The sequence below is a fragment of the Monodelphis domestica genome, chromosome 7 (genome assembly GCF_027887165.1).
Source record: "Monodelphis domestica isolate mMonDom1 chromosome 7, mMonDom1.pri, whole genome shotgun sequence".
Taxonomy (NCBI): Eukaryota; Metazoa; Chordata; class Mammalia; order Didelphimorphia; family Didelphidae; genus Monodelphis; species Monodelphis domestica.
This window is the reverse complement of record NC_077233.1, coordinates 136952033-136978856: the sequence shown is the minus strand read 5'-3', so window position 1 is coordinate 136978856 and position 26824 is coordinate 136952033. Positions and strand designations below refer to the sequence as shown.

Genomic DNA, 26824 nt, shown 5'->3' with positions numbered 1-26824 from the left:
CATTCTTATTTCACATCTTTGGTCTATCAGTTTTCCTATGAAGCTTTTTTTCTTTTCCATTTTTAAATTTTCATTTCATTTGATGTATTTTTTAGCCCTCTGACATAGTGCAGGGAACAGGGCTTGGTCATCACCCACTTATTCATTTTGCTAAATTCCAATACCAAGCATTATTACACTACTCATAATGCTAACTACTAAGCAAAGAGGGAGCACAAGAACACATGAGAATGAGTGTTTTCTCAAAGGGATGAGACAGATTCCTTCACCTTCTCTTCAGGGAACTTCTAGGGCCCAGAGATTAATTTTTCTGGTCCACTGAAAATCCCATCTATTTTTCTGGAACAGCACTTTGTTAATGTCTAAAAATAATATCTTGTGTACTAGTCACCAGACCCTGATTCTATTGATTCCAAATGGTGTCTGAAATCAGGCCCTTTGCCAACCTTTTTTTTTTTTCAGACTGGAAGAAGTAATACAATATTCATGGCTACAGGAACAAAGTGATGATGGGTAGGATGAATCTGAATCAAATTTATTCATTTTTTCTTTAGGAAAGATGGATAGATCTATCTTTTATTTAGTCTAAAGCTGAATAGGAGTGAAATCTCACCCAATTCCGTGTCCTGAAGATGCCGCTGACCAAAGTTCTCAGTCTCCAGAGGAGGTTAGTTTCAATGAGGAATAGAAGAATGAGGAAAACAAAGCCAGAAACAGCCATAGAAGTCATGTATTTCCCAATCCCAGGAGCTTTCCATGCAAAGAAATTCTCTTGGTATTTAATATCTGGAGATGGTAAAAGGATATGTGTTCACTTAAAATGCTGGGGTGCTATGGCTTCTCTCTTCCCTTTTACTTAACTATGGAAAAGCCTCCCTGACACTCTCTTCAGAATAACCCCCAAAGAGACCCATATGTCTCTGAGAGGCCTAGGAAGGCCATGACATTTTCCCCACAAACTGGCTAATTCAGCTTCCTATTAACTTAGATTCCCTGCCCTTTAGCAAACTCAGTGTGGCCATGCCATGAAAGGTTTGGGGAAGAGGTAAAAGTTTAGAGAAAGGCCCCAACCTACCTGAACTGCAGCCAATGTTAACTAGGTTCCTGGGAAGGGAAGAAGCCCTGTGCTTCCTTTCCCTCTTCTCCACCATTACACTACTGGTTTCATTCATATCAAACTGCCTTCTGCTTTGTTGTTTCCAGGTATCCTAAAGTTATAAGTCTGAATTACAGATTTTCCACCATGTGTATATGGAGCCTAAAACTATCATCAGTTTATTTATGAGTTACTGTTATACTAGAAACTAGAGCTGTAGGGATACCACAGAGGTGGGTCTCCAAGTTACTTGGGACCATGACTTGTGGTTGTGGGTCCAGAAAACCCAAATGCAGCCAAGTCATCTCTAGCAACAAGGATCAATGAACATTATTCTGTCTGTTTTTAAGTATTAAAAGTGATAAAAAAAGGAATTGATAAAACAGGGGCTAGGTGAAATTCAGGGTACTCACTAAATTTCTTGCAGTTATGGGCTGCAATCTCAGAAGATGTGCAGTATTTCTTGGTCTCAAAGTTTTCAAAAAAATTGCTTATAGACATCCCTAAGCTGTGACTGGGCAATGCCAGGAAAACCATGTCCAAGGTTTTAGAAAGTTGCAACAATTTGAGTCCTGTAATGGAAATATGATAGGTTAGTTCATTATGCAGCAAATCCATCTTTCCCCAGGGCAGCCAAATTAGGCTAGTTGAATAACCCTTGAGTCACAGAAATTCTCTGCATAACAGTATTCCTTTCCTATCACTCCATGTTAAAACAACAGTGTTACTTTGGGAATTTTGGGCCTGAGATTATCAAACAACTCATCTTTGTATCTTCTTTACTTCAGGTCTAGGAGTCAAAAAATTATCTTTTCCTGGGCCTAAAAGCACTGGGTATGTTCCTAGATTCCCTTGAACTTTCTCAAACTAGTAAGAACAAGTTGTCAGGGAGGAAATACCAACAATTCCACCAAGTACTAATCCAAGATGGTTTCCCAAAGTTATGTGGTAGCAAGATGGAAAAAAGATGTGACAAGGCAGCTAAACAAAAATAGTTGATTTTTCTAATTTGAAGTCAGCATGTCTGTTTAGTTTTAACAAATGACTAAAAATTGTGAAAAACCAAGACTTACCTTGATATCTCTTGTTTGTTTAATGGTGGTTCCCTATTCCTGAACCCACTTTTCATCACAGTCTCATTATTTGGAGAAGGTATCATTATGTGTCTGTTAGTGGGGAGGGATGGTGACAGACTCAGTGTATCCTACCTGGCATGCGCAAGATGCTGATGATAAGAAAGGTGGCAAGGCCTGAGAGGATGTTGAATATGCTGAGTCTAGTGTAGGCAGCTGCAGCTCCAGAAAAAAAGAAGCTCATCAGGTACATGAGAGGAATGATGGACCAACCATAGAGCATTAAAATCATCAGAGCATCTGCAAGGTGGTTATCCTGGGTGAAAACTTCCACATTAAAGGCTCTGAACACCACCTAGGTCACAGAGACATCATATTTGGAAGGGAGATGGGGAGAAAAGGATGAAAAAAGAAAAAAGAAATTAAGTCATAACAACAGTAGTAAGAAGAAACAGTGAAGTGCTATTTAAAATAATTTTAAAAATAGATATAGAACTCCTAATCTCCCATAAAAAAGGACATATCAGCAGTAAAACAGATGTGCTCATGCTCTATCAAAGCAGTTTAAAGACGACGAGTCACCTTTTTCCTCATTAGAAGACATTCCTTCTCCTCTTTGGAAAAAAAGGCAGAGGAGGGTTGCTTCAGCTTGTGAGGATGTCCCTAGTAATGCCAGTTCAGGACAGCTTAACATAGGACCAAACATAGAAGAATGGAGGCCAAGAGAAGAGTACTGTTTCTGTAGATCCTAGGAAACTGAGGGAAGGAGTGTCTAATTTTGCTTCCTTCACCATCAGGTTCCTTGGATGGATTTAGTGCCTAGGTATCAACTGTCAAAGGAGAAACTCCAAAGAAGAACCAGGAGAACAATTTACACAATCACCACAATGATGCAAAGGAAAAGAATACTGAATGACTTTGGAACTCTGACCAATACAAAATCCAGTAGGGACCTGAGAGGGCTGACGGTGACACAAGTTTGCTACTTTGTGGCAGAGAGGTGATAGACTATAGTTGTAAAATGAGGAATATGGCCAAGGTATTGTTTTATTTACCTTAATTATTTATTTTTAAATTTTATTTTTTAAACTGTTGGTAATGTCATTTTCCCCCTCATACATGTAAAAACAATTTTTGGAATTCATTTTCTAACATTTTCAGTTCCACAATTCTCTTTCTCCCTTCTTTTCCTTCCTGCCTCCTGAGATGGTAAGCAATTTGCTATTGGGAATATATGTGCTTTTGTACAAACTTTTCCATATTTGGAATGTTGTGAGAAAAGATACATAAAAAACCCCATGAGGAAAATAAAATGAAGAACTGCCTTCAAACTCCATCAGTTCTTTCTCTGGAGATGGACAGTATTTTTTTTTTTAATCATAAACCCTTTAGAATTGTCTTGTATCATTGTGTTGCTGGGAATAGCTAAGTCATTCATAGTTGTTCATTGTACATTATTGCTGTTTCTGTGTATAATGTTCTCATGGTTCTTCTTACCTCACTCTGTATGAGTTCATGTAGATCTTTCCAGATTTTTCTGAAACTCTTGCTCATCATTTCTTTTAGAACAATGGTATTTCATTACAATCATACACCACTTATTTAGCTATTCCACAATTGATGGACATTCCTCAGTTTCCAATTTTTTTTGTCACCACAAAAAGATGTGCTCTTTTGTACAAATGGGTCTTTCCCCCTCTTTTAAAAAATTTCTATGGGATACAGAGCTAGTAGTGGATCAATTTATAACTCCACCAATAGTGCATTAGTATCACAATTTCCTCACATTCCCTTCAAAATTCATCATTTTCCTTTTCTGTCTGTCATATTAGTCAGTCTGATAGATGTGAGGTAATACCTCAGAGCTGTTTTAATTTCCATTTCTCTAATCATTACTGATTTAGAACATTTTTTCATATGACTATATATAGCTTTGATTCTTCTTCTGAAAAATGCCTGTTCATAATCCTTTGGCCAATCATCGATTGAGGAATGATTCATATTCTTATAAACTTGATTATGTTCCTTATGTATGAGGCCTTTGTCATCAGAGATACTTGCTGTAAAATTGCTCTCCCTGGGCCCAGTTTTCTTTCTAATCCTGGTTGTATTGGTTTTGTTTGTGTAAAACCTTTAATTTAATGTAGTCAAAATTATTTTATTTTATATCTCATAATTCTATCTATCTCTAGTGTAGTCATTAATTCTTCCCTTATCCATAGACCTGACAGGTAAACTATTCAATACTCCCCTAATCTTTTTATAGTAGTACCCTTTATGTCTAAATTATGTTTCCATTTTAACCTTATCTTGGTACACAGTAGAAGATATGGATCCATATCTAGTTTCTGTCATAATGTTTTCCAGTTTTCCCAGCAATTTTAGAGTTCTTATCACAGAAATTTGGATCATTGAGTTTATCAAATACTAGATTACTAGTCATTTTCTACTATATATTGTGCACCTAACCTATTCTACTGGTCCACCACTCTATCTCTTAGCCAGTACCAGATTGTTCTGATGATTAATGCTTTATAATACAGTTTGAGATATGGTACTGCTAGGCTATCTTCCTTTACTTTTTTTCCCCCATTAAATCCCTTGATAGTGTTGACCTTTAGTTCTTCCAAATGAATTTTATTATTTTGTCTAGTTCTATGAAATAATTTTTTTGTAGTTTGATTGGTTTGTCACATAATAGACAGATTAGTTTAGGTAGAACTGTCATTTTTATTATGTTGGCTTGGCCTACCCTCAAGCAACTAATGTTTTTCCAGTTACATAGTTTTGACTTTATCTGTGTGAAAAAGTGTTTTGTAATTGTGTTCACTTAGTTACTGGGTTTGTTTTGGCAGGTAGACCTCTAGGTATTTTATTTATGTCATCTATAGTTTTTTAAATGAAATTTCTCTTTCTATCTCTTGATGCTAGACTTTGTTAATAATACATAGGGCTATACTTATTTGTTACAAAGGAACATTCTATTAGTAGAATAGGTAGTCATTGGGAAGTAAGAGTTATATTCAAAAAAGAAAGGATCATCAAATAAAACATGTAAAGAGGAAAAAGTAAGCAAAAGTGAATCTCCTATAATGTGTGGGTCCCAATTGACACATTATCCAACACTCACCAGCAGCAGTGAACAGGAGACAAGGAAGGTAAGGAGATCCCACAGCAAGGCAGAAAGCCAAAAATGAATGACATAGACTCCACTGACAAACTGGATATGCTTTGCCTTCATGTCTCTCTCAATGACTGCCAGGATGGAAAATGTACTGGCTAAGAAAGCCATACTGAAGAGCAAATTAAGAGCTAGATGAAATCCTGTGTGGCCTCTGCAAGAGATGGAATGGGTAGAGGAGAATTCTCAGTACTTCTGGCTAGAAGAAAAGAGCAATTTCTCTTGCAGCTATATTCCAAAACATGACCTGCTAACAAAAAATTAAAACCAGCTGGGCAGGGGGAGATGCTCATGGAATGAAAGCCTCAATCTTTGGTGAAATCAAAGTTCATGCACTTACTCATCAGCTTGTTCTGTTGTGGTCTGGCTGGCACCTCGAGGTTGAGGGTAGTTAGAGACAGTAATGGAAGCACTGGGGCCAGAAAGCAGCTTGAACAGAATATTGTCCACGATGGCCAGAGCAGTGGCAGGAGAGTGGTAGGCTTGGTTGTTGAACAGAGCAGTGATAACTGTTTGGTCTCTAACATCTTTGAAGGAAGCTGCCACAAGGCATCGTTCATTAAAGCCTTCACCTTCTACTGAGGCCCTAAAAATCAGGAACTCTTCCAAATCACCTTGGGTGGTGAAGTAACAAGAAAGCCACATGAATTTATTGAATTCAAAAGATATTTATTAAGCTCCTACCAAATGTGTGAAGTCTTGCATTAAAGTACTGAAGGAGATACAAAGACATATTAGAAATAGTTTCTGCTCTTAAAAGAACTTACAAGTTAGTAGTGTATGTGTATATATGTGTGGAGAGGGGAAATAGGTATTCACCAGATTATAATAGCCAGAATATAGACAATACAAAAAGTATCAAGTAGGGTTCTGAGGAAAGATACGTTTTGTAGGGAAGAAATGGGGAAAATTTCCTGGAGAAGGCACTAGGACTGGGTCTTTAAGTATCAGTAGGTTTGTAGTGTGTGATGGGAGAGTGGCTGGGATGGGCAGGCATTCCATGTCTAGAGAATAGCATAAGTAAGGGTAGAAAGCTGAGAAGTAATGGGACATGTTTATAGAATGCTAAGTTCCACAAATTATTGGAGGATGGAGTATCAAAAGGAGAAAAATGTGAAATAAGGCTGCTGATATTGGCTGGTGCTGTACCACTGAAAGCCAGAGTTCTGGGTGATGACATCATATCTCTCACAAGTTCATTTCCTGGCAGACAGGTTTTCACCCACCAGCAGCACTCACCTAACACTTCCCGGGGGACCTGTTTCTCAGCCTGCAGCATATCTTTAAAGCGTTCTGAAAGCTGCTGATCCAGTTTGGAGGTTCCATAGATGGAAAAGGGCACAATTGTCTGACCATATTGATCCAAGGTTAATTGTAAGATGGGGTCATCTCGAATGGCTGAGGAGTAGTTGATGGCCATGAGGGCTAATGTGATGCAAGTCAGAGGCACAAGGATTTGTGCCACCAGGATCTTCCAGTTGCGCCAGCTGTACAAGGTTTTCTTTGTGAACATGGCATAGAATTGCTGGCAATGAAGGTAGAACTAGAAGAAAGAGATGATGGACTTGGGAGTTATATGGTTAAATAGAGCTAAGCATACTGTATCACTTATATCCTTCCTGAACTTGCCAGGCTTACCATCCCAAGTAAGAATGCTCACCCTGGTGTTAAATTTGATGGAAGTACAATCTTCCTTGATTAAGGCTCCAATGCTGTCAGTAAGGTCCATGATTCCACTGAGGTTGTTATCCATGGCCCAGTCACTTGCCCGTCTCTCATGCTGGTACTGCAAGGCAGGAAGTTGTATGGCTTGGATATCCATACTTGAATCTACAAGCTTGCCAACTCTGAATCAAAAAAGTACAAGATATTTTTATTATAAATACAGATAAAAGTTACTTGAATTTGGTCAATGTGAAAAATATCAAATTGAAAAGGTTATTCTTCTACTTGAGAGATGTTACAAAGGTGAGATTAAATATAACCAACTCTAGTCCATCTTCTTAGAGGCAGTTTCGCATTAAGAATTGTCTACTGACTATTTAAAACTAAATGTTCCCTCGATAGCTCAAATTTAACATGTCTAAATCTATATGAAATATCTATACTTACCCCTTCTCTGAATTTCCTTATTTCTGTTAGGGGCATTATTATCCTTCCAGTTTTCCAGATTTGAAATCTTTTTTTTTTTAAACCCTTACCTTCCGTCTTGGAGTCAATACTGTGTATTGGTTCCAAGGCAGAAGAGTGGTAAGGGCTAGGCAATGGGGGTCAAGGGACTTGCCCAGGGTCACACAGCTGGGAAGTGTCTGAGGCCAGATTTGAACCTAGGACCTCCCGTCTCTAGGCCTGACTCTCAATCCACTGAGCCACCCAGCTGCCCCCCCTCCCCCATTTGAAATCTTAATGTTATCCTCAACTCTTTCTCACTCACTTCATATGCCTAATTAATTGCCAAACCTTTTAATTTCTATCTCTATAACATCCCTCACACATGTCTCTTTCTATTGACCACCTTGGTTCTTGCCTTCATTATGTCTCATCTGAACTCCTGCAAGAACCTCTTATTTGGTCTTCCTAGCTCAAGTCTCTGCTTTAGTCCATCCCCCCAGTTATTAAATTAATTTTCCTAAAGTGAAAATCCTTATCATCCCCATTCTCAAAAAAAATCCAGTGCTTATGATCTCATGTAAATTTCATTGTTAGGCATTAAAAAGCTCTTTACAACACGGCCACTTTCTACCTTTCCAGGCTTCTTATACAGAATGTGATACTTGAGCTGAAATCTCTTACTTTTTGTCTTAAAATCAATACAGAGCATTAGTTCCAAGACAGAAGAGTGGTAAGGGCTAGGCAATTGGGGTTAAATGATTTGTCCAGGGTCACACAGTTAGGAAGTGTCTGAGGCCAGATTGAACCTTGGTCTCTAGATCTGGTTTTCTATCCACTGAGCTACCTAGTTGCTCCTTGAGCCAATTCTTTGAAAAACAAACAAACAAACAAACAAACAAACAAACAAAGAACCCCAGGGATTCCAAAAGGCAGAGGGGGATTATTTCAGGCATGGTGGATAGCCTGGGAGAAAACATAAAAATAGATCAGATCATTTTTACTCCTGTTGTCTGGCTTCTAAATCACCTTTCTAAAAGACCTGGGTATTAAAAATGCATTTACTCAGTCTGACATTTTCAGTCCTCATTTTGTTCACTAATGCAGAAAACTCAGTTTGGAAGCAGCACAGGGGTTTAACCAAATTAATCTCAATATACATCAGAGGATCAGTCTAATATTTATATAGTATTTAAAAGTTTTTACAAGGAGGGGGGCAAAGGAGTTATTCTTATTGCCATTTCAGACAAATTCAAAGAGGTTAAAGTGGCTAAGGTGGCATGGCTAAGTGATTAAACTTACACCAGAACTCAGGCTTTCTGACAACTGGTATCCATTGTTCTAAACTGCAACTTGCTACAGATGTCTCAAACAGTGTGAGAATTCTCCAATTATGTTAGTGAAGGACTTATCTGGTATAATAATTCTGGGAGAACCAAATGCCAGTTATTAAGTTATTAATTCTTCTAAGTATTCACCTAGAGAAAATCTGGACTGGAAAACATTCTTCATGTACCTTTTCCTGGCAAAACTGTCTAAATTAAAGCTTTAGTTAAGTATCTGTCATATTATAATAATATTCACAATAGTATCTAGAATAAATCTAAGGGAAATAATACATATTTTAACCTTAGGCATTAGTATTTTGACTTTCTAAATCAATTTGCCAATTTGCCTATCTCTGTTGCAGAGATAGACATTTTAGAATACATTTAAGAGCAATAATTCTTCCTCCAGTATCTCAACCATCAATACTACTACTTTTATTTTTTTAACCCTTACCTTCTGTCTAAGAAGCGATTCTAAATATCAGTTCCAAGGCAGATGATGGGTAAGTGCTAGATAATTGGGGATAAGTGATTTGCCCAGCATCTCACAACTAGGAAATATCTGAGGCCAGATTTGAACCCAGGTACTCTGGATTCCAGGCCTGGCACTCTTATCTGCTGTGCTACCTAGCTGCTCTCACCAATACTTCTAAACTCTAAGAGACCATAGCAACAAAGCTCAGAGTTAAATATTTACCTAAGGAAGACTTCTTCCATGGTGGTAACAGATGCACCATAGCTGGCAATACCTAGCTCTTTCTGTTTCAGTTCCAATTCAGTAAATAGAATTTCAAACCTACAAGGAGGAAGGGAATAGAATGAAAATGACCAGTTTGGATGTCCTTTAAAAAAATATGTGGAAAAAAGTATGTAAACTATATAAGAAAAATAAGCATATAAGTAAAATAAAACAAACCCAAGACTATAATTTCTCCCCCACAATTGCTAGCTCCATTCCAAAAGGCATATCAGCTTTAAGAAAGCGATAACTATACCATCCTTTTCACTTTTCACCTTTTCTGGGTATATGTATAGCATGAATTTGCTGCATGGTAATTTGTCAGCATGTATAATATTCTTTTTCATTCTGTTTTCTTTACTCTGCATCACTTTACATGTGTATTCTTTTACTTCTTTGAATTCTTCAAAACTATCAATTCTCATTGAAGTTATATTCTATTACATTTTATATATCATAATCTATTCAGTCATTCCTTGCCCAAGACAGCTAGGTGTTTTAGCCCTGAATCTGGAGTCAAAAAACCCGAGTTCAAATCTAGCCTAAGACTTTTACTAGTTGTGAGTCCTTAGGTAAGTTATTTGACTTGTCTCAGTTTCTTCAACTGTAAAATGGAGATAATAATTGCACCTCCTGTCTGGGTTGTTATAAGAATAAAATGAGGTAAGTGTTTAGCATAGTGCTATGTAGTAGCTATACAGATTCTAGTTATCATCATCATCAATATCATCATTATATTGATTTATTATTTATATATTAATTATTATATATACCTAATTTGTTTCTGGTTTAGTTTTGTTAATTTTTAATAACATAACTAGAGCTTCTAGGATTTTTTTTGCAATGAATCTCCCCCTCCTGCCCCATTTTTGTCAATAATCTCCTTGGAATACAGTACTAGCAAGGGAACTGTTAGGTACAAGGTTACACAATTTTTCTAATTCTTATTATTTCACTTAATTCTTGATTTCTCTGGAAAAACACTAGATCAATTTCATAACTAATAGCAATGTTGTCTATTTCATTTTAGTCTTGCCAGCCCTGAATGTAGTTATTTTTGCCAATTTGATAGGGATGGGATCTTTTTTTTTGTGAGATTACTGATAGTCTACATTTCCTTTTTACTTCTTTATATCCTTTGATATTCTATGAAATGGAATGTAGTTCTTATTCTGCTGGATTTGAATAAGTTCCACATAAATTTCAGACAGTTTTATCTCAAGTATTTGATAGAAAAATTTTTTAATATTATCAAATGATAAAAAAACCACTACTATCTGTCTTAGACTCAATACTATGTATTGGTTACAAGGCAGAAGAGTGATAAGGGCAAGCCAATGGGGGTTTAATGACTTGCTCAGGGTCACACAGCTAGGAAGTGTCTGAGGCCAGATTTGAACCTATCTCTAGGCCTGGCTCTCAATCTACTGGGCCACCTATAATCTGAGACCCCCAGAAGTGAGAGTGGACCCCAGTAAAATCAAAGCCATAGTCTAGATAAAGCCAAATACGTAGCTCACTCCTCACATGAGGCCCCCCAAATCCTTCCTTTCCACCCCTCCTTGCTGCACTTTGCAGAAACTACATATCCTTTTAAGAAACTACTGATGTAGGGTTTCTATGAGAATCTGGGTTAGATCATTATACACTGACATATTGATTTATCAGCCTATAGAAAACTCTGTCTAAGCTTTGATGAGGTAAACTAAAGTCATTGTACTAAGATTGTAAATCATTTACTAACCATTGTCCATATAAAAAAATGACCCAATCCTTACGCTTATGTAACATTGTCCTATGTAACACTAGCTGTGATCAATAAACTTGGCACTTGCTTGCCATCAGCCCTCCTGAGTCTGTCTGAATTCTTACCCCTTGGGAACCCCAAACAGGTGGTCCTTGGTAGTCCTGACAATAATCAAAATTTTTAAAGTACACAAAAAATCTAATTATTTTTTTGCTCTAGTTTTTTTTGAGTGCTTTAAAAACATTTATTTTGTGGCCAGTAGTATCCTGGTAAAAAGTTTAACAACTAGTTATATGAAAAACAATTGAAGCAAGGCAGTTATAAGTTTAATCTGCATTCTTAATATTTTCCCTATCCTTTTTTTTTAAACCCTTACTTTCTGTCTTGTCTCCAAGGCAGAAGAGTGGTAAGGGCTTGGCAATGAGGGTCAAGTGACTTGTCCAGGGTCACACAGCTGGGAAGTGTCTGAGGTCAGATTTGAACCCAGGACCTCCCGTTTCTTGATCTAGCCCTCTCAATCCTCTGAGCTACCCAGCTGCCCCCCATCCTTTCTTAAGTCCATAATGTATATAAAATGAGGTAGAATAAAGAAAGTAGAATCAAAAGAATGATATATATGTTGATGAGACTCATATGGTAAAAACAACAAAACAAATTAAGCCTTGATTTGTAGTGTTTGCAGATTTCTAAGATGTAATGCTCACACTGAAAATTTAACAATCAGGTCTTGGGAGGCATTAAAAAAACCCAACAATCCTTACCTTATGTCTTAGAATCAATACTGTGTATTAGTTATAAGGCAGAAGAGTAGTAAGGGCTAGGCAATGGGGGTTAAATGACTTGCCCAGTTAGGAAGTGTCTAAGGCAGAACTGAAACTGGGATCTCCCACCTCTAGGCCTGAGCCAACTAGCTGCCCTGTTGGGAGGGATTTTTCATGCTGATTCCAGTACCCCTTTGGTTGAGTCACTTAAAATGGTAAGAAGTTTGGTCTAGTGTCAATTTTGCCAAACCACTATCCAGTATTCCTGATAATTTTTGCTAAATGAGAACCTTTCCTAATGTTTTGTGGTTCTATTCCTGATTTGGCCTTGTTAGTATTTAACCTATTCTAAGATCATTTTTTTTCATTATTTTAAATCAGTATCAAATAGTTTTGATTATTTTGGCTTTACATTATAATTTGAAATCTGGGAATAAAAGTCCAGGCCCTTTCCTCTTTTTGCAAAACTTCCCTTGATATTCTTTAATATTTTTTCTTCCATTAGGACAGAGACTTGAGTTCTGTTTGGTCTTTGCAGTCCCTTATTCTAGCACAATGAGTAGTACATAGAAGGCATATGCTAAATGCTTGCTGAATATGGCTTGGTTCTTTGAGTTGTTTATGTTTTTCAGTTTTTTTCTGGCCACTGATGACACGTGCTAAGACCCAGGCCTTACACTATCCCCAACAGGTCCTCCTTCACTTATTCATTATATACTTTGATCTACCTTATGTTAGGGCCAACTTTGCTCCTTGGACCATCCCTGAAGATCATTTGCTACTTCATAGACAGAGTCATACATTGAAGGCTTCTTCTTCCTGCTATTTGCTCATTTTCTTGTCCTTTTCTTTTCCTCACATAAAAGGCCATTCTCTTTTGAAGTTCTTTGGTTGTTCTTTTATCTTCTTCCCCTTTTGATTTTTTGGCATTTTTAGTTACTCATGAGGAAGATTCAGTGAACTGTGGTGTGAGGTTTTCTGCAACTTCTTAATCCACTTATTTTACAGAACTCAATAAGATAATGCTCACTTATCTATGGAACTTGATATCCTTACCTTCTTGTAGGACTGAGCATCCAAAGTCTCTATCTATTGCATGATGCTTATATGGTCATTGTAAATCCAAAGAAGCTAATGAATTAGTCCCTAATAAATCAATTTCTTTTTGGAATTTCAGATATGGGTTAGGTAAGTTAGTTTATGAAAAAATTGACAATGGATTATATAATCACCTCAAGAAGGAAATCAAGAACATTTAAAAAATAATTCATTGGGGCTGCACCTTAAAAATTATTACACTGACTAAATTAGAAGCAAAGGACTTAAGCTTTTCCCCAAGGTATACAGCAAAATCATGTGTTTGCTTTATAGAAAGTAGAAAAGTCTTCTGCTTCAAATTCTGATCTCACCCAGTTTTGGGAGTGCAAAATACTCCTTTCTGAGAATTTGGTGGTGTTTATCTCTGTACCAGTGATGTACTCATTACTCTTTTACACCTTCCTCAAGATTATCTGTGTTCCAGTAGTTTATTAAGAGTGCTTTTCATAGTGTGAACTTCCTAACTGCTTATACTATGCATATGGTGGCAATATAAGTAACTTATATCACAAGCCCCTGTCTATCAGAACTCATCTACCAAATCTCTGGAATCCAGAAAATAATTGCAGACATTGAGCAAATAAAAGAAATTGGTTTAGAACTCTTTTGGATTCATACCTATGTGCACTCTCCTTGGGGAGGATAAATGATAATTCAGCTCCAACGTTGCTCTCCAAAATGGCATTTGGTATATGATGATAAACCAGACGAGAAATTTCACTGGTGTTACAATGGAGTTCCTTCACTATGATCATATGATACCCTGCACCTGAAAGAAGGCATGTAAAAGCCTGGATGAAACCAGACGTTTTAATAGTTCTCTTCTCTAGACCACACTTAGTAAGTATCATGGGAGATGAGATAGAGAACCTAGGTAGAGAATGGTTTGTTTGCATGCATAAAAGAGCTGATCTCAGAAGATCAGTATTTTTACTTAGAATCTTGTCTCCTATTCCTCATCAGAAGGCTTGATAATATGAGTTTGGGGCTGATTGGATTAATAAAGAAACTAATTTAGGAAGAAGGTTGCTACAACTATACAACTAACTAGGTTAGAAAATTCCATTAGATTAATTTCCTGAATTTTGTTAGAGTTGAAAATAAAGACATCTATAGGGGAAAAAATCCTTGCTTTGGAACATTTACCTACTCTCTGAGCCAGAATTCTATTAGATACCAATATGGCTTATCTTTACATATGTTGTACCTAGGGTCTAGGATCCAGGAAGTTCAAGGTAAGAAAGCTTTTCATTACTAGACTTCAGGAACCATGCATGACATGAACCTACAAAGGGTTTGATGCTAAATCAGCAATGAGAGAAAGGAGTAGAGACACCTGGTTTTCTTCCCTTGTCCTCCTCACCATATTTGTGCTTGAGGAAAAGTGATGAGCCACAACACTGCAGGTCCCCTTTGGCCATAATAGCAATTCGGTCCCCCAAGAGGTCAGCTTCATCCATGAAGTGTGTGGTCAGCACAATGGTGCGGTCATTTTTCTGCTGTTGAAGGAGATCCCAGGTGGCTCTCCGTGAAATTGGATCCATTCCTGAAGTTGGTTCATCTAGCATCACTACCTATAGACCCAAAAGGGACAGTCAAAAGACTAGTCAAATGGTACCATGCCACTTACCAAGTCAGGTGGGGGTCCTGTTCCTGTATGTTCTTTTCCTGTTGGTGAAAATGTTCTTACCACTGTAATGGTCCATTCAGGGGAACAATGAGTTTTACTTAGATATAGCAGCTGCTATGTGAAATATACTATCTGTTAGGCATTCACTTTTCTGGCTAAGATGAAAGAGTGAGGCAAGGTCAGTTGTCTAAGGACAGACAAAAGGCCCAGGAGTAAACCTGATCCCCTCACTATTGCCTCCCCCATACTAACCTAACTAATGATCTGATTGCCCACTGAGGATATCTTAGTAGTCTTCTTAGGAGGAATGGTCATACAAGCTCTTCAAGTCTGGTTCAGCTAATGTTTTTGCCAGTCTGCAGAGGCTACCTGGTTCCACCCAATACCGTACCTTTGAGCCTCCTATGAGTGCGATGCCAACAGAGACCTTGCGTTTCATTCCTCCACTTAGTGACTTTGAAAGCGAGTGGCGTTTATTCTCCAGATCAAGAATGTTCAAGATATGATTGACTTCCTCAGGACATTTCTGTTCAGATAAGCCTTTCATCTATGAGACCAAGCATGGGAGAGAGCTTTAGACCTGCAGCTTTCTGAAAGGAGCCTGACCCAGCACTGTAGAGCTGATAGAGCACTGAATTTAAAAGTCAGGAGATGTGGGTTCATGTACTGCCTAAGAGACTTACTAGCTTTGTGAAGATGGGCAAGTTCCATAACTATTTAATATCTCCTCCCCCATCTTCAATTCCTCTGCATCTCTCATCTCTGTACCTCCTTCCCTTTCTCCAGAGTTCATCAAAATACACTTTGGGTGAGGAGAGTATAGACCACCTCAAGTGTGTGAGCTAAGCAAAAAAAAAAAATGTATTTATTTTAGACTTGCCTGAGCATAGAAATAAAGGTGTTCAGCCACTGTCATATAGTCAAAGAGGACATCATGCTGGGGGCATAAGCCCAGGCTCTTCCTGATCTGAACTATGTCATGTGAGATCTCATACCCATTGATATATGCCCGTCCACTTGTAGGAGGAAAAAGACCTAGGAAGAAGCAGAAAATGACCCAGCACAACTTTAGTGACGATGGATTAATTCATTCCCCATCAGCAGCTGGAGATTAATTATGAGTAATGCTAGCCTCTTTGAAGTTCCTTGCTTGTTGCTCCTCTCCCAAACCCAGGAATTTCCACTGGCTATCCCTCATGCTTGGAATGTTCTCCTTTTTAGTCTCCACCCTTGGTTTTCTTGATGTCCTTCAAGTCCCAGTTAAAGTCCCACTTTCCGAGAGAAGATTTTCCTTAATCCTTCCCTCTAATATTATCTCTAGTTCATTCTGTCTGTATCTTATTTGAATATAGTTATTTGCATGTCTTCTCCTTCCTTAGGAAGTGAGCTCCTTGAGGGTAGGGATATTGCTTGATTCATTTGATTGGCCTTTCTTTATATTCCCCAGAACCTGTCTGACAATACTTTCACCCACTTCAAAACACAGCAGGTGCTTAATAAATGATTGTTAGCTTGGCTTGAACCTTACCCTCCTGGTGTATTCACAAAGACTAGCTGACTTCCCTTTTCCCAGAAGGGATGTACTAGGGATGTGTTGGTGAACCTTTGGCATGCAAGCTGGAGGGGCTACTTCCTTTCCCCTTTCTATGCTTGCCTAAGGACATTTCTCAAGTCACTGCCCCTCTGTCCAGCAGCCCAAAGGGAGTGCTTCCTCCCTCCCTTGTCTGGGGTAAGGCAGGGGGCTCACTTATAGTGTGAAAATTGCAGTTTGGGCACGGTCTCTAAAAGGTTCACCATCATTGTACGAGGGCCTGGGAGAGAGCATAACAGAAGTAAGAATGATTCCCTAAGGTTTAGGAGCTTACAATCAGCTAATGGAGACAAAACCCACAAAACTGGTAAAAAATGTTTAAGTAACATATTGATAAGCAAGAAATTATTTTCTTCTTACTACTTGAGTAAAATATCAAAGGAAATCAGAATGAAATGGAAGAGATTAATCAGGTAATTATTGGAAGAGTTTTGAATTAGTTTGGAAGGTTGTGAGAAATATAACATAAAACTAGGATGAGAAGGGTTTTATATATGGTTTATGTAATTAATCTCATTACATTGGTTACACTGTTAGGTATAACAAATTCACAAAAGTTTGGGGGCAGAAAGTTGCTGGTCATAGTGAAGGGTCTTTAAACAAAGTAACTTAGCTAGATAAAGGGCCTTAAGAGAGGGATCTCTCTCATTACCTCAGGCAGGTTATATCTGAATATTACATTGGGAACCATCATTCCAGCAAATGTGGAGTTATGTTAATTCATCAAATGGGATTTTAGGGAAAAAACACCCTCAAATAAGGTCAAGCAATTAATCACTATTGCATGGGGAAAATAATTTTTTCCAATTATTCTTGCCTCAAGTTGCTCTGATCTATCCTCTTCACAGCTGACAAAATTATTTTCTTTTAAAATTATTTATTTGATTAATTAAATTAGAATATTTTTCAATGGTTATATGATTCATGCTTTTTCCCCTCTCCTCCTCCCATCCCCCTCTAGGAGTCAATCAGCAATTCCACTGGGTTTTACATGTATCATTTTTCAAAACTTATTTCCATATTATTACTATTTGCATTTAAAGTCAACATCCCCAATCATATACCCATTGAATCATGTGATCAATTATTTGCTTTTCTTCTGGGTTTCTACTCCCACAGTTCTTTCTCTGGGTGCTAAGAGCATTCTTTCTCATAAGTCCCTCAGAATTGTCCTGGATCCTTGCATTGCTGCTAGTAGAGAAGTCCATTTCATTTGATTGTGCCATAGTGTATCAGTCTCTGTGTACAACATTCTTCTGGTTTAAAATTATTTTCTTAAAGTAAAAGTCTGCTCTTGTCACTCCTCCACTCAATAAACTCCAATGGTTCTCACTGTCTCTAGGAATAAACTGCCTTTCCTGCCCATTTAAACTACACACCAGCACCAGCATGAGCATGACATACCTCACCATCTCATCATACCTCTCCTAATGGTAACAACTTCATGATCAAGAATGTTGAAATTCCTCTCTCTGATCACAACTATATGTATTTCCAACTCTTCTACTCTCTCCTCACTCACACTAAATCCAAGCTTCACAAATATCATGATCTCTAGTTCTTTAAACCATGTCTATTCTCCAAGTCTATCCTCTTCCTATATGTGATCTTACTTGATTCCATATCAAGCTTTGACCTCTTGGTCAGTTACTTTTTTGATACACTAGCTATTATAACTCTAGAATCCTGTTTCTCTTCTCTTTTGCCACACCTGTCCAATAAAGCCTCATCTTTGTTGATGGCGCATCAATTTGAACCAAACCAATTACTATGCTTCTGCTGCAGAGTTGGGCATCACTTGTTGAAAAATAATTGAATCAAGTTGATTTCATTCACTTCAAATTCATGGTATATAGCCTCAGCAAGTATCCTCACTACTTTTCTTTTCTTTTTAAAAACCTTTACCTTCCATCTTAGCATCAATATTGTGTATAGGTTCCAAGGCAGAAGATCACTAAGGGCTAGGCAATGGAGGTTAAGTGACTTGTCCAAGGTCACATATTTAGGAAGTATCTCAGACCAGATTTGAACCCAGGACCTCTCATGTCTAGACCACAACTTTCTAATTATATTGGTATTCTATTCTTATCAATTCCCTATAGGTCTCTAAATTAACAGGGAATATTTTCTTATCTCTTCCTTTCCTTAACTGGCCTCCTAATCCTCATAATTTATAATAGATAAGCTAATCTACTTCACGAGAAGACTGAGGTCCACTGATGTGATCTTTCTAAGTTTCTGTATCTGATGCCTCAAGACTTATCATAATCACTTGTTCTTTTCCTCCTTCTTTGTCACTAAAGGAAATATTTCTTTACTTTTCTCTAAGGCAAAACCCATACTATATGCTTTAAAAAATTACTTCTTACTCTGAACTTAAGAAACACCAAACAAAATGGGTATTTCCAAATATAGAGTAAAATGGAAAAAAAAGATTACAAATGAAAATGAGAACCTGCTATATACAGCTTGCCCTTCTTTTTAAGTATATAACAAATTTAATGTGTAATTTTCAGAACTGTCCTCTTATCTGTGATTTTTTTCTATTCTCACTTATGCATTCAAAAACATTTCAATAACCAGGTTTTTTTTTTTTGTGGGCTACTCTATTTCTAAACTCTTTCCTGCTTGCTATCACTTAGGAAAAAACAAAGAAAAAACCCCACTAGTAGCATATATGAATAGTCAAGCAAAATAAATCCCCAAATTATTTGTGTTTCAAACATATGTCCTATTCTGCATCTTAGGTTTACTACCTCTTTGTCAAGGTGTGGGCAACATGCTATATCACTGGTCCTCTGGATTTGTGTTAGTTTCATCAATTAGTTTTCAAGTCTTTCAAAGTTGTTTGTCTTTACAATGTTGTAATTATATAAGTTGTTATAGTTTACTCTTTATCAGTACATAAAGTCTTCCAAGTTTCTTTGAAACCTTCCCTTCTGTAATTTCTTATGGTGTAATAATATTCTATTACATTAATATATTCTGTATGGGATACTGCCACCTTGTTTCTGATTCTTGCAACAAATAAAAGAACTGCTATATTTTTGTACATATGGGCCCTTTTCCTCTTTCTATGATCACATTGTGGTATAGATCTAGTAGGGGTTCTTGTACCCTTGATTTCACTTCCCTTTCCTTTTCTGCTTCCTCTAAGATCTAGTTCTAGCAATCATTCTCTCCTTCATTAATCTTCAATCTCTCCCTTTTCACCAATTGATTCCCACCGGTCTATGAATATGATCTGTTTCTGTAATCCTTAAAGTCATCCACTTTATCCTGCACTTCTCAAAAAGGCTATCTACAATTAGTGCTTCCTACTTCCTCTGCTTTCCTCAAATGCCTTCTACTTGGTTTCTCCATCCACCACTTCAGTGAAACTGTTCTCTTAAAAATCACCAATGACTTTCTAATTAGCAAATGTCTTATTCCTTTTCCTTTAATTGTAACCTAATCATGAAAAGATACTTCATCAAACAACAGAACAGAGAGGTAAAGATAAGAAGGTCCAGGACAGTGCCTTGAAGGACAACTTTGTTTAGGGGACAAGGGAAAAATGATGATCTAGCAAAGGATGCTGAAGGCCGGATGGGGAGAGGGGGAGAGGGGGAGAGGGAGAGAGGGAGAGAGGGAGAGAGAGAGAGAGAGAGAGAGACAGAGAGAGAGAGAGAGAGAGAGAGAGACAGAGAGAGAGAGAGAGAGACAGAGAGAGAGAGAGAGAGACAGAGAGAGAGAGAGAGAGAATGGAGGATCATAATAGCGAGAGCAGAATTTCAGTTGGTAGAGACCTCAGGGGTCATATAATCCAATGCACATCTGAATAAGAATCCTTTAAGTAATTATCCATCCTTCCTTTAAAGATAAAGGTTGAGGGGCAAATTGAAAGGCTCCTCTGGAGCACGAGTTCTTCACTTATCTTGTATTATGGACCCTTTTGGTAGTCTGGTGAAACTATAGGTTCCTTTTCAGAATAATATTTTTAAATGCATAAAATAAGATATATAGTTCAAAAAAGTAAATTAATTATATTGAAATATAGTTATCAAAATAGTAAAAAATCCAACCACAAACAAGTTTAGAGTTCAGATTAAGAACTGCATTTGGGGGCAATCTAGTAGGACCAGCTAGATGGTGCAATGGAGAGAGTTCCAGGGATAGAGTCAGGAAGACCTGAGTTTAAGATTCCCACATGGCACATATTCTTACTAGCTGTGTGGTCCTGGGTAAATAATTTAATCTCTCTGTTTCCTCAGCTATAAAATGTGAAATAAAAGCACCCACTCCCACATTTACTTGGCAGAAAGAAAAATGTATACTCTGTGAAGATCACTGAAGAATTCTTTCTGACCTTTGTACTTTCTGAAAGATGTTCCTTCAGTCCTTTAGTGTCATATAAATCATGGGAGGAAAAAGTATTCAGGTGGAAGGAGTGGTAGTGGTCATCAATTACAAGGGGCTAAAAAGCAAATAGGGTGGTACAAGGAGTAGTGAAAAATGGAGTCTAGATAATGTTTCTTAGGAATTTACTAGTGAAAAGGCATTGAGATATTTAGGATAAGACCCTGAACAAGTGACAAGATTGAGTAAATGGTGTTTGCAGATAGCAGAGAAAAAGCTGGCAGATGGAGAAATTGAGAATGATAGAAGGAGCATGATCAATAGGGCAAGCTCCTAGAATAGACAGAAGGGGACAGGATCAACAATACAAGCAGAAGGATTAATTTAAGTAAAGAAAACCAATCTCATTTCTTCATCAAAGATGAAAGAAAGCAAAGGAAAAATAGACAGCAAAATCAAGATGATGAACATTTATTAAGCACATTACAAAGGGCGAGGCACTACTGCTAAGCACAAGAACACAAATGTAGGCACAACAACAATCCTTGCTCCCAAGGAGCTTAAATTCCAAAGAGGGAAGATGATAATACATCAAGGCAAGGTGAAAGGGTGGGTGGGGGAAGGAAGACAGAGGCTGATTTATCCTCAGAGTGAGGCAACAGAAGAAAGAATAGGAGAGGATGCTGATGGCATCTGAAGTCTAGAATTTCCCAAATAAATTCTAGGATTTTTAGTCTCTAAATCTTTGTTCATGTTCCTTCCTGTGCTAAGAATCTCACTGCTTCCTTAAAAGAGCTTGTTAAATTCCAATTTATCCTTAAAAATTTCCACCTCCTCAATAGAACTTTCCCTGGTTGCAATTTCTCTGACTAAAAAAAAAAAAAGATTTGTATTGGAATTTCCTTTATTTCTTTGATATTCAGTGGATCTGTGATCACATAAACAGGGGTACTCTATCTTGTGGTGGGAACTGTAGATGTCCCATATGGTTCTTGTCTATGTTCTTCCATGGATCCTTTATGGAGGATTTACTTAGTAAAGGTCTTCCTCTGGGGCTTTTTAACATTTTCAGGATACCTATGGAGCACTAGGTTATCCATTGGTTATCCTTAGCATGAGAGACATGTCTCCTGATGATACATTTCCTTAATAATAACCTTATATAATTTCTCAAGCATTGCTCATCTGTGGAAATATATTACAGCTTTATTTATGCCCAGTAGGGAACTCTGTATTGTCCTCAGGATCACCTGCCACATTAATTCCTCAGAGAATAAGGTGTTTCCAGGATCCAAAATCATAAACAATTGCTGGAAAAACAATTATGTTAAAAAGATAGGTTTCTGAACTAGGAGGTTGATTAGTCGTAGAAAAAGGTACAGGTTCCTAAATGTAATCCAATCTATTCTCTTCCTCCTATTCAATTCAAGGCCCAATTCATGTACCATCTGCAATGCATATCCCAAATACATAGACTACTTCAATAAACCAACTATATATTTGCATGTCACAGTCACAGTAGTTAGATTTTTTTCCCCACATTAAGTGGGTTTTTTATCTGAATAGGTTGATAAACTGATCAACCGTAAAAAGTCACAGACCTCACTGTGGAAGTTAGTGATATGATGGGTTCAGTGTAATTTGTTAAATAGCATCTACAAACAGAAGCATTTGTAGGCTGTCATCATTTATAGAGAAATCCTTATTCATTTTCGACCTTGCATAAGATATCCTTCTCAATAGTGGAAGATACCCTAGGTAAGATTGCATCATCCTAGTTAATGCCTCACTTTTAACATAGATAACGAGACAGTTATTGGAGTTATTTCTATGGTTGTATTTATTAAGGAGTCTTGTATTATCTTAACATGTGCTTGAGATATTTCAGTTTGGAACAAAATCTTTAAAATTGTATTTTATATCTATTATGCCAAGTGTTGCTTGCAATAAAAAAATATATATGTGTGTATATATATATATATATATATATATATATAATTCCACTCTCAATGGGATGTCAAATGAATGTGAAAGAATATATGATTTGCTAGGGAGAAATGTTTGCTAAAAACCTGCCTGTTCCCTTTTTATCTTAAAAAATCAAATATTCCTTTGATACATATAAATCATTCCCATAACATTTAAAAGATGAGAAAGTAGGCATATGGGTTAGAGTTAGCGATGTCTCTGTCTCTCTGTCTCTGTCTCTTTAACCCTTACCTTTTGCCTTAGAAGCAATACTCTATTGGTTTCAAGTCAGAAGATTGGTAAGGTCTAGGGAATGGGGGTTAAGTGACTTGTCTCAGGGTCACACAGCTGGGAAGTGTCTGAGGCCAGATTTGAATCTAGGACCTCCCAACTGTAGGTCTGACTCTCAATCCACTGAACCACCCAGCTACCCCCTAAAGATGCCTCTTGACCTTTTGTAGGGAATTTTTTTCCCCTCCTGCCTGAAATATCTGGTAAATCAATCTCTCAGTGCTTTCAAGATTGTGTTGCAATGGATACAGATTTATTTCTTCATTGTGTAACTGGCCTGGTCTTGCTGCCTTTTCTGACACTGCCTGCCTAAGTACCATTTAAGTGTGAAGCTTCTAATTTGGGTGGTTCTTCTATCACTGGTGATACTAATAATTATAGAAACATTAAAAAATCTGCTCCATTAAAATAGACATATTTATTTATTTTCTATTTTTATCTGTGAAAATATTTGGAATTATATGATTTGTTTTGGTCTTATGCCAAGCTTTTTTTAGACTTCTTTTTTTTTTTAAACCCGTACCTTCTGTCTTGGAGTCAATACTGTGTATTGGTTCCAAAGCAGAAGAGTGGTAAGGGCTACACAATAGGGGTTAAGTGACTTGCCCAGGGTCACACAGCTGGGAAGTGTCTGAGGCCACATTTGAACCTACGACCTCCCATCTCTAGGCCTGGTTCTCAATCCACTCAGCTACCCAACTGCCTCCTTTAGACTTGTTTTTGCTTCTCTTTTTTGAGGGGGTATTTTATAAGGTGGTTCTGCTTATTATATTCTAGCATATTCTATAGTGTTTTACAAATTTGCATTCAAAACTGGTGATGATCTTGGCTGCCATTTCTTTCCACTTTGCATGGAGAGAAAACTTAGGTCTCCTTGTGAAACTTACCTTATTTGGGTTCAACTTTTCTAGGAAATATTAATCATCAAAATATTTTTACATTTCCTACTTTTTCCACATTGGCAGCCCATTTGTACAGATCAAGTTGAAGCTATTGCAAGTGCTCAAGTCTGTCTCTGTCTCATCTTTATCCTTCAAATTTGATATTGATTTTGAGCTGATTCTGATATGACTTTCAAATAAGGAACTGTCTGATTCTACAAATATTTACATCTACAAATATCATATAGGATGCTGTATTTATTTATGTTTGTATCGTATCTCCCTACCTTACAATAAACTTTATAAGAACAGGAGCCTTGACTCACTTAAACCTTTGTATCTCTCCCAGTGTCTAAGTATAGCAGTCTGTACACAGTTATCTATGTATTTGTTAAACGAATTACAAAATAATGAAATTCTAGGCAGGGAAGAAAAAGGCCTCGTGCTAATAAACATCTTTTGATTCTAGAAACATGAAGGGCTGTCCAGCATTATTCCCCTTGCCCCTCAGCTGAGCTGATCCTGACCTGTGAGGATGGACAGGGTGGTGGTCTTCCCTGCTCCATTATGTCCTAGGAGAACAGTGATCTGCCCCTCGTACATATTCAAAGTCAGGTCTCTTATTGCCTCTTTTCTCTTATTCCTCACCATAAACATCTGTGGAAAAGGTAGAGAAAGAGTAAATTTATATAAAACTCCAGTACTTGTGAAGGAGTTTACAATAAGTTAAGCATTAACCAACAGCTAACATTTGTAAATACAACCCCTCTTTCCCCCTTGTCCGTGTCTACTTCTTTTTCAAATGATAACCTCTAAATTGTAATAAATAAAATTCTGGCTTAATGACCAACCCAGAGAGTGGCAAGAGATACTAACCTGAATAATGGTGTCTAGGGGAGTAGGATATATCTTCTTCTTTTGCCTTAATCTGTTTAACACTTTTATATATATTTTTTATGATGATATAGATGGAATGTTTATTAAAATCTGAAGGTTACATGAAGCCCAGAGGGACATAAGTCACATCAGATAAAATAAATAACTGAGATCTAAAGATAACCTGTCAGGTTGGATTATAATGAAACTTAATAGGAATAAAAACAATCTAGAAAGAGTAAAAAAAAATCAACTACAGGATGGATGAAATATAGCAGACACCATTCTCTCTAGCTAAAGGGAGGGACAAAGGGTTCAGTCATTTATCTAAGAACAAACAGAAAGTCCAGGCTATGCTAGAGTTAAACAATCTTTGATCCCCTCAATTCTGTTCCCACTCTATATCACCAGATTACAAATTTGTTTACCACAGGGTATACCTTTAAGTGGCAGTCTCTTCCTACTTCAAGCAAAAATCTAATGCATTCTCAGACTGAATCAACTTCAGTTCAGTCTCTTATTCAGAATGACAGAAATGACAGTCCAATTGTAGTTTTTAATAATACACTTAATTTTTTAGATTACATATCACTACAATTTTTCAATATTATTTTAATGATATTTCACAATCCATGTTCTATCTCTCCTTTCTATCCCTTCTTTCTCCCCAAGAAAGCAGGTAATATGACATAGGTTGTTCAAAGTTCCATGTTTGTCATGTTGTAAAAGAAGACACATATTGCTTTCCCTAAAGAAAAATTTAGGGAGGAAATAAAGTAAAGAATGGCATGTTTCAATTTTCATTCAGAGTCTGTCTGTTCCTTCTATGGTGGTGAATATTCTTTTTTTTGTTATGTGCATCTTGGGAGTTGTCCTAAATCCTTGCCTTATTGATCATAGTTAAGGCATTCGCAGTTGAATATATCATTCATTACTGTTGTTATTGTGTACAACATTCTCCTTGTTCTGCTCACTTCTCTTTGCATCACTTCATATAAGTCATTCTAGGTTCTTTTTTGTGATCACCTTGTTTGTCACTCCTTATGGCACAATAAATAGTATTCCATTTCAAGCATATACTGCTACTTTTTCAGTCATTCCTCGATTGATGGACATCCTTTCAGTTTCCAGTTCTTTGCTACCACAAAAAGAGTTGCTATAAATAATTTTTGTACAGGTAGGTTCTTTCCCCCTATCTTTAATCTCTTTGGGATACAGACCTAGTAGTGATATTTTTGGGTCAAAAGGTATGCACCATTTTATTGCCCTTTGGGCATGGTTTCAGATTGCTCTCCAGAATGGTTGTATCAGTTCCCAGTTCCACCAGTGTTTATTAGTGTCTCAATTTTTCCACATCCATTTCAATATTTATCATCTTCCTTTTTTTTGTCATGTTAGCTAGTCTAATGGTAAAACTGTATTCTTTCCCAGCCAGATTGTGGCTTGAGTATAGTGTCTAGTTTTGATTGCCATATTTTAAGAAGAATAGTGAAAAACTGAAGTGTTTCCAGAGGTGGCAAGGATGATAAGAGGATTCAAAACTATAGTTCAAAAGGATTGGTAGAAGGAGCTTTCCATGTTTAATTTAGAGAAGAAAAACTTAGGATGTGATCTGATTATGGTCTTCAAATATTTATAGGGCTCTCATGTGGACAAAGAATTAGATTTATTCTGCTTGATCCAACAAGACAGAACTCAATCCTTTGGGTGGAAGTTATAGAGAGGCAGATTTCAGCTTGATAAAAGAAAAACTTTCTGCCATTTTAGTTGTCTGGAAATGGATTATGCTGCCCCAGAAGGGAGATATCTTTTATTGGTAATCTTTAAGAAAAGGCTGGATTACATTTTTTTGAGATGTTATAGAGAGCATTCATGCTTCCGGTTGGACTAGATAACCTGTGACATTCCTTTTAATGATGAATGATTAAGTAACAGTAAACCCAGAGGAGAGGGTTTAAGAAGACAGATAGTTTTACTTTCTATTATAAAAGAGTACTGAAGTTTCATTGGAAACTAATTAGGAAGCATCTTAGATTGAAGATAGAAGGATATACAAGAAACTGTACACTATTCCTAGTAATACAAAGCCAATATAATAAGCAAGGATGGAGAAAACT

At 37.1% G+C, this 26824-nt stretch overlaps 1 protein-coding gene across 5 annotated transcripts in view; it reads right to left on the bottom strand.

Moving 5' to 3' along the window:
- Positions 1-26824, bottom strand: part of ABCA3 (ATP binding cassette subfamily A member 3) — a 137404-nt gene that overhangs the window by 33658 nt on the left and 76922 nt on the right. For 4 of the 5 annotated variants that reach the window (XM_007499415.3, XM_007499414.3, XM_056805574.1 and 1 more), the window contains 13 exons: positions 24359-24488; positions 15643-15797; positions 15154-15309; positions 14496-14706; positions 13751-13901; positions 9485-9583; positions 7011-7197; positions 6590-6893; positions 5691-5964; positions 5300-5504; positions 2305-2524; positions 1510-1668; positions 614-786 (listed from right to left, as the gene is read on the bottom strand). In XM_007499415.3, coding sequence (XP_007499477.2) covers positions 614-786; positions 1510-1668; positions 2305-2524; positions 5300-5504; positions 5691-5964; positions 6590-6893; positions 7011-7197; positions 9485-9583; positions 13751-13901; positions 14496-14706; positions 15154-15309; positions 15643-15797; positions 24359-24488 — 2424 coding nt within the window. The remainder of the gene's footprint in view (positions 1-613; positions 787-1509; positions 1669-2304; positions 2525-5299; positions 5505-5690; positions 5965-6589; positions 6894-7010; positions 7198-9484; positions 9584-13750; positions 13902-14495; positions 14707-15153; positions 15310-15642; positions 15798-24358; positions 24489-26824) is intronic. The other variant, XM_056805576.1, reaches the window with a different exon arrangement.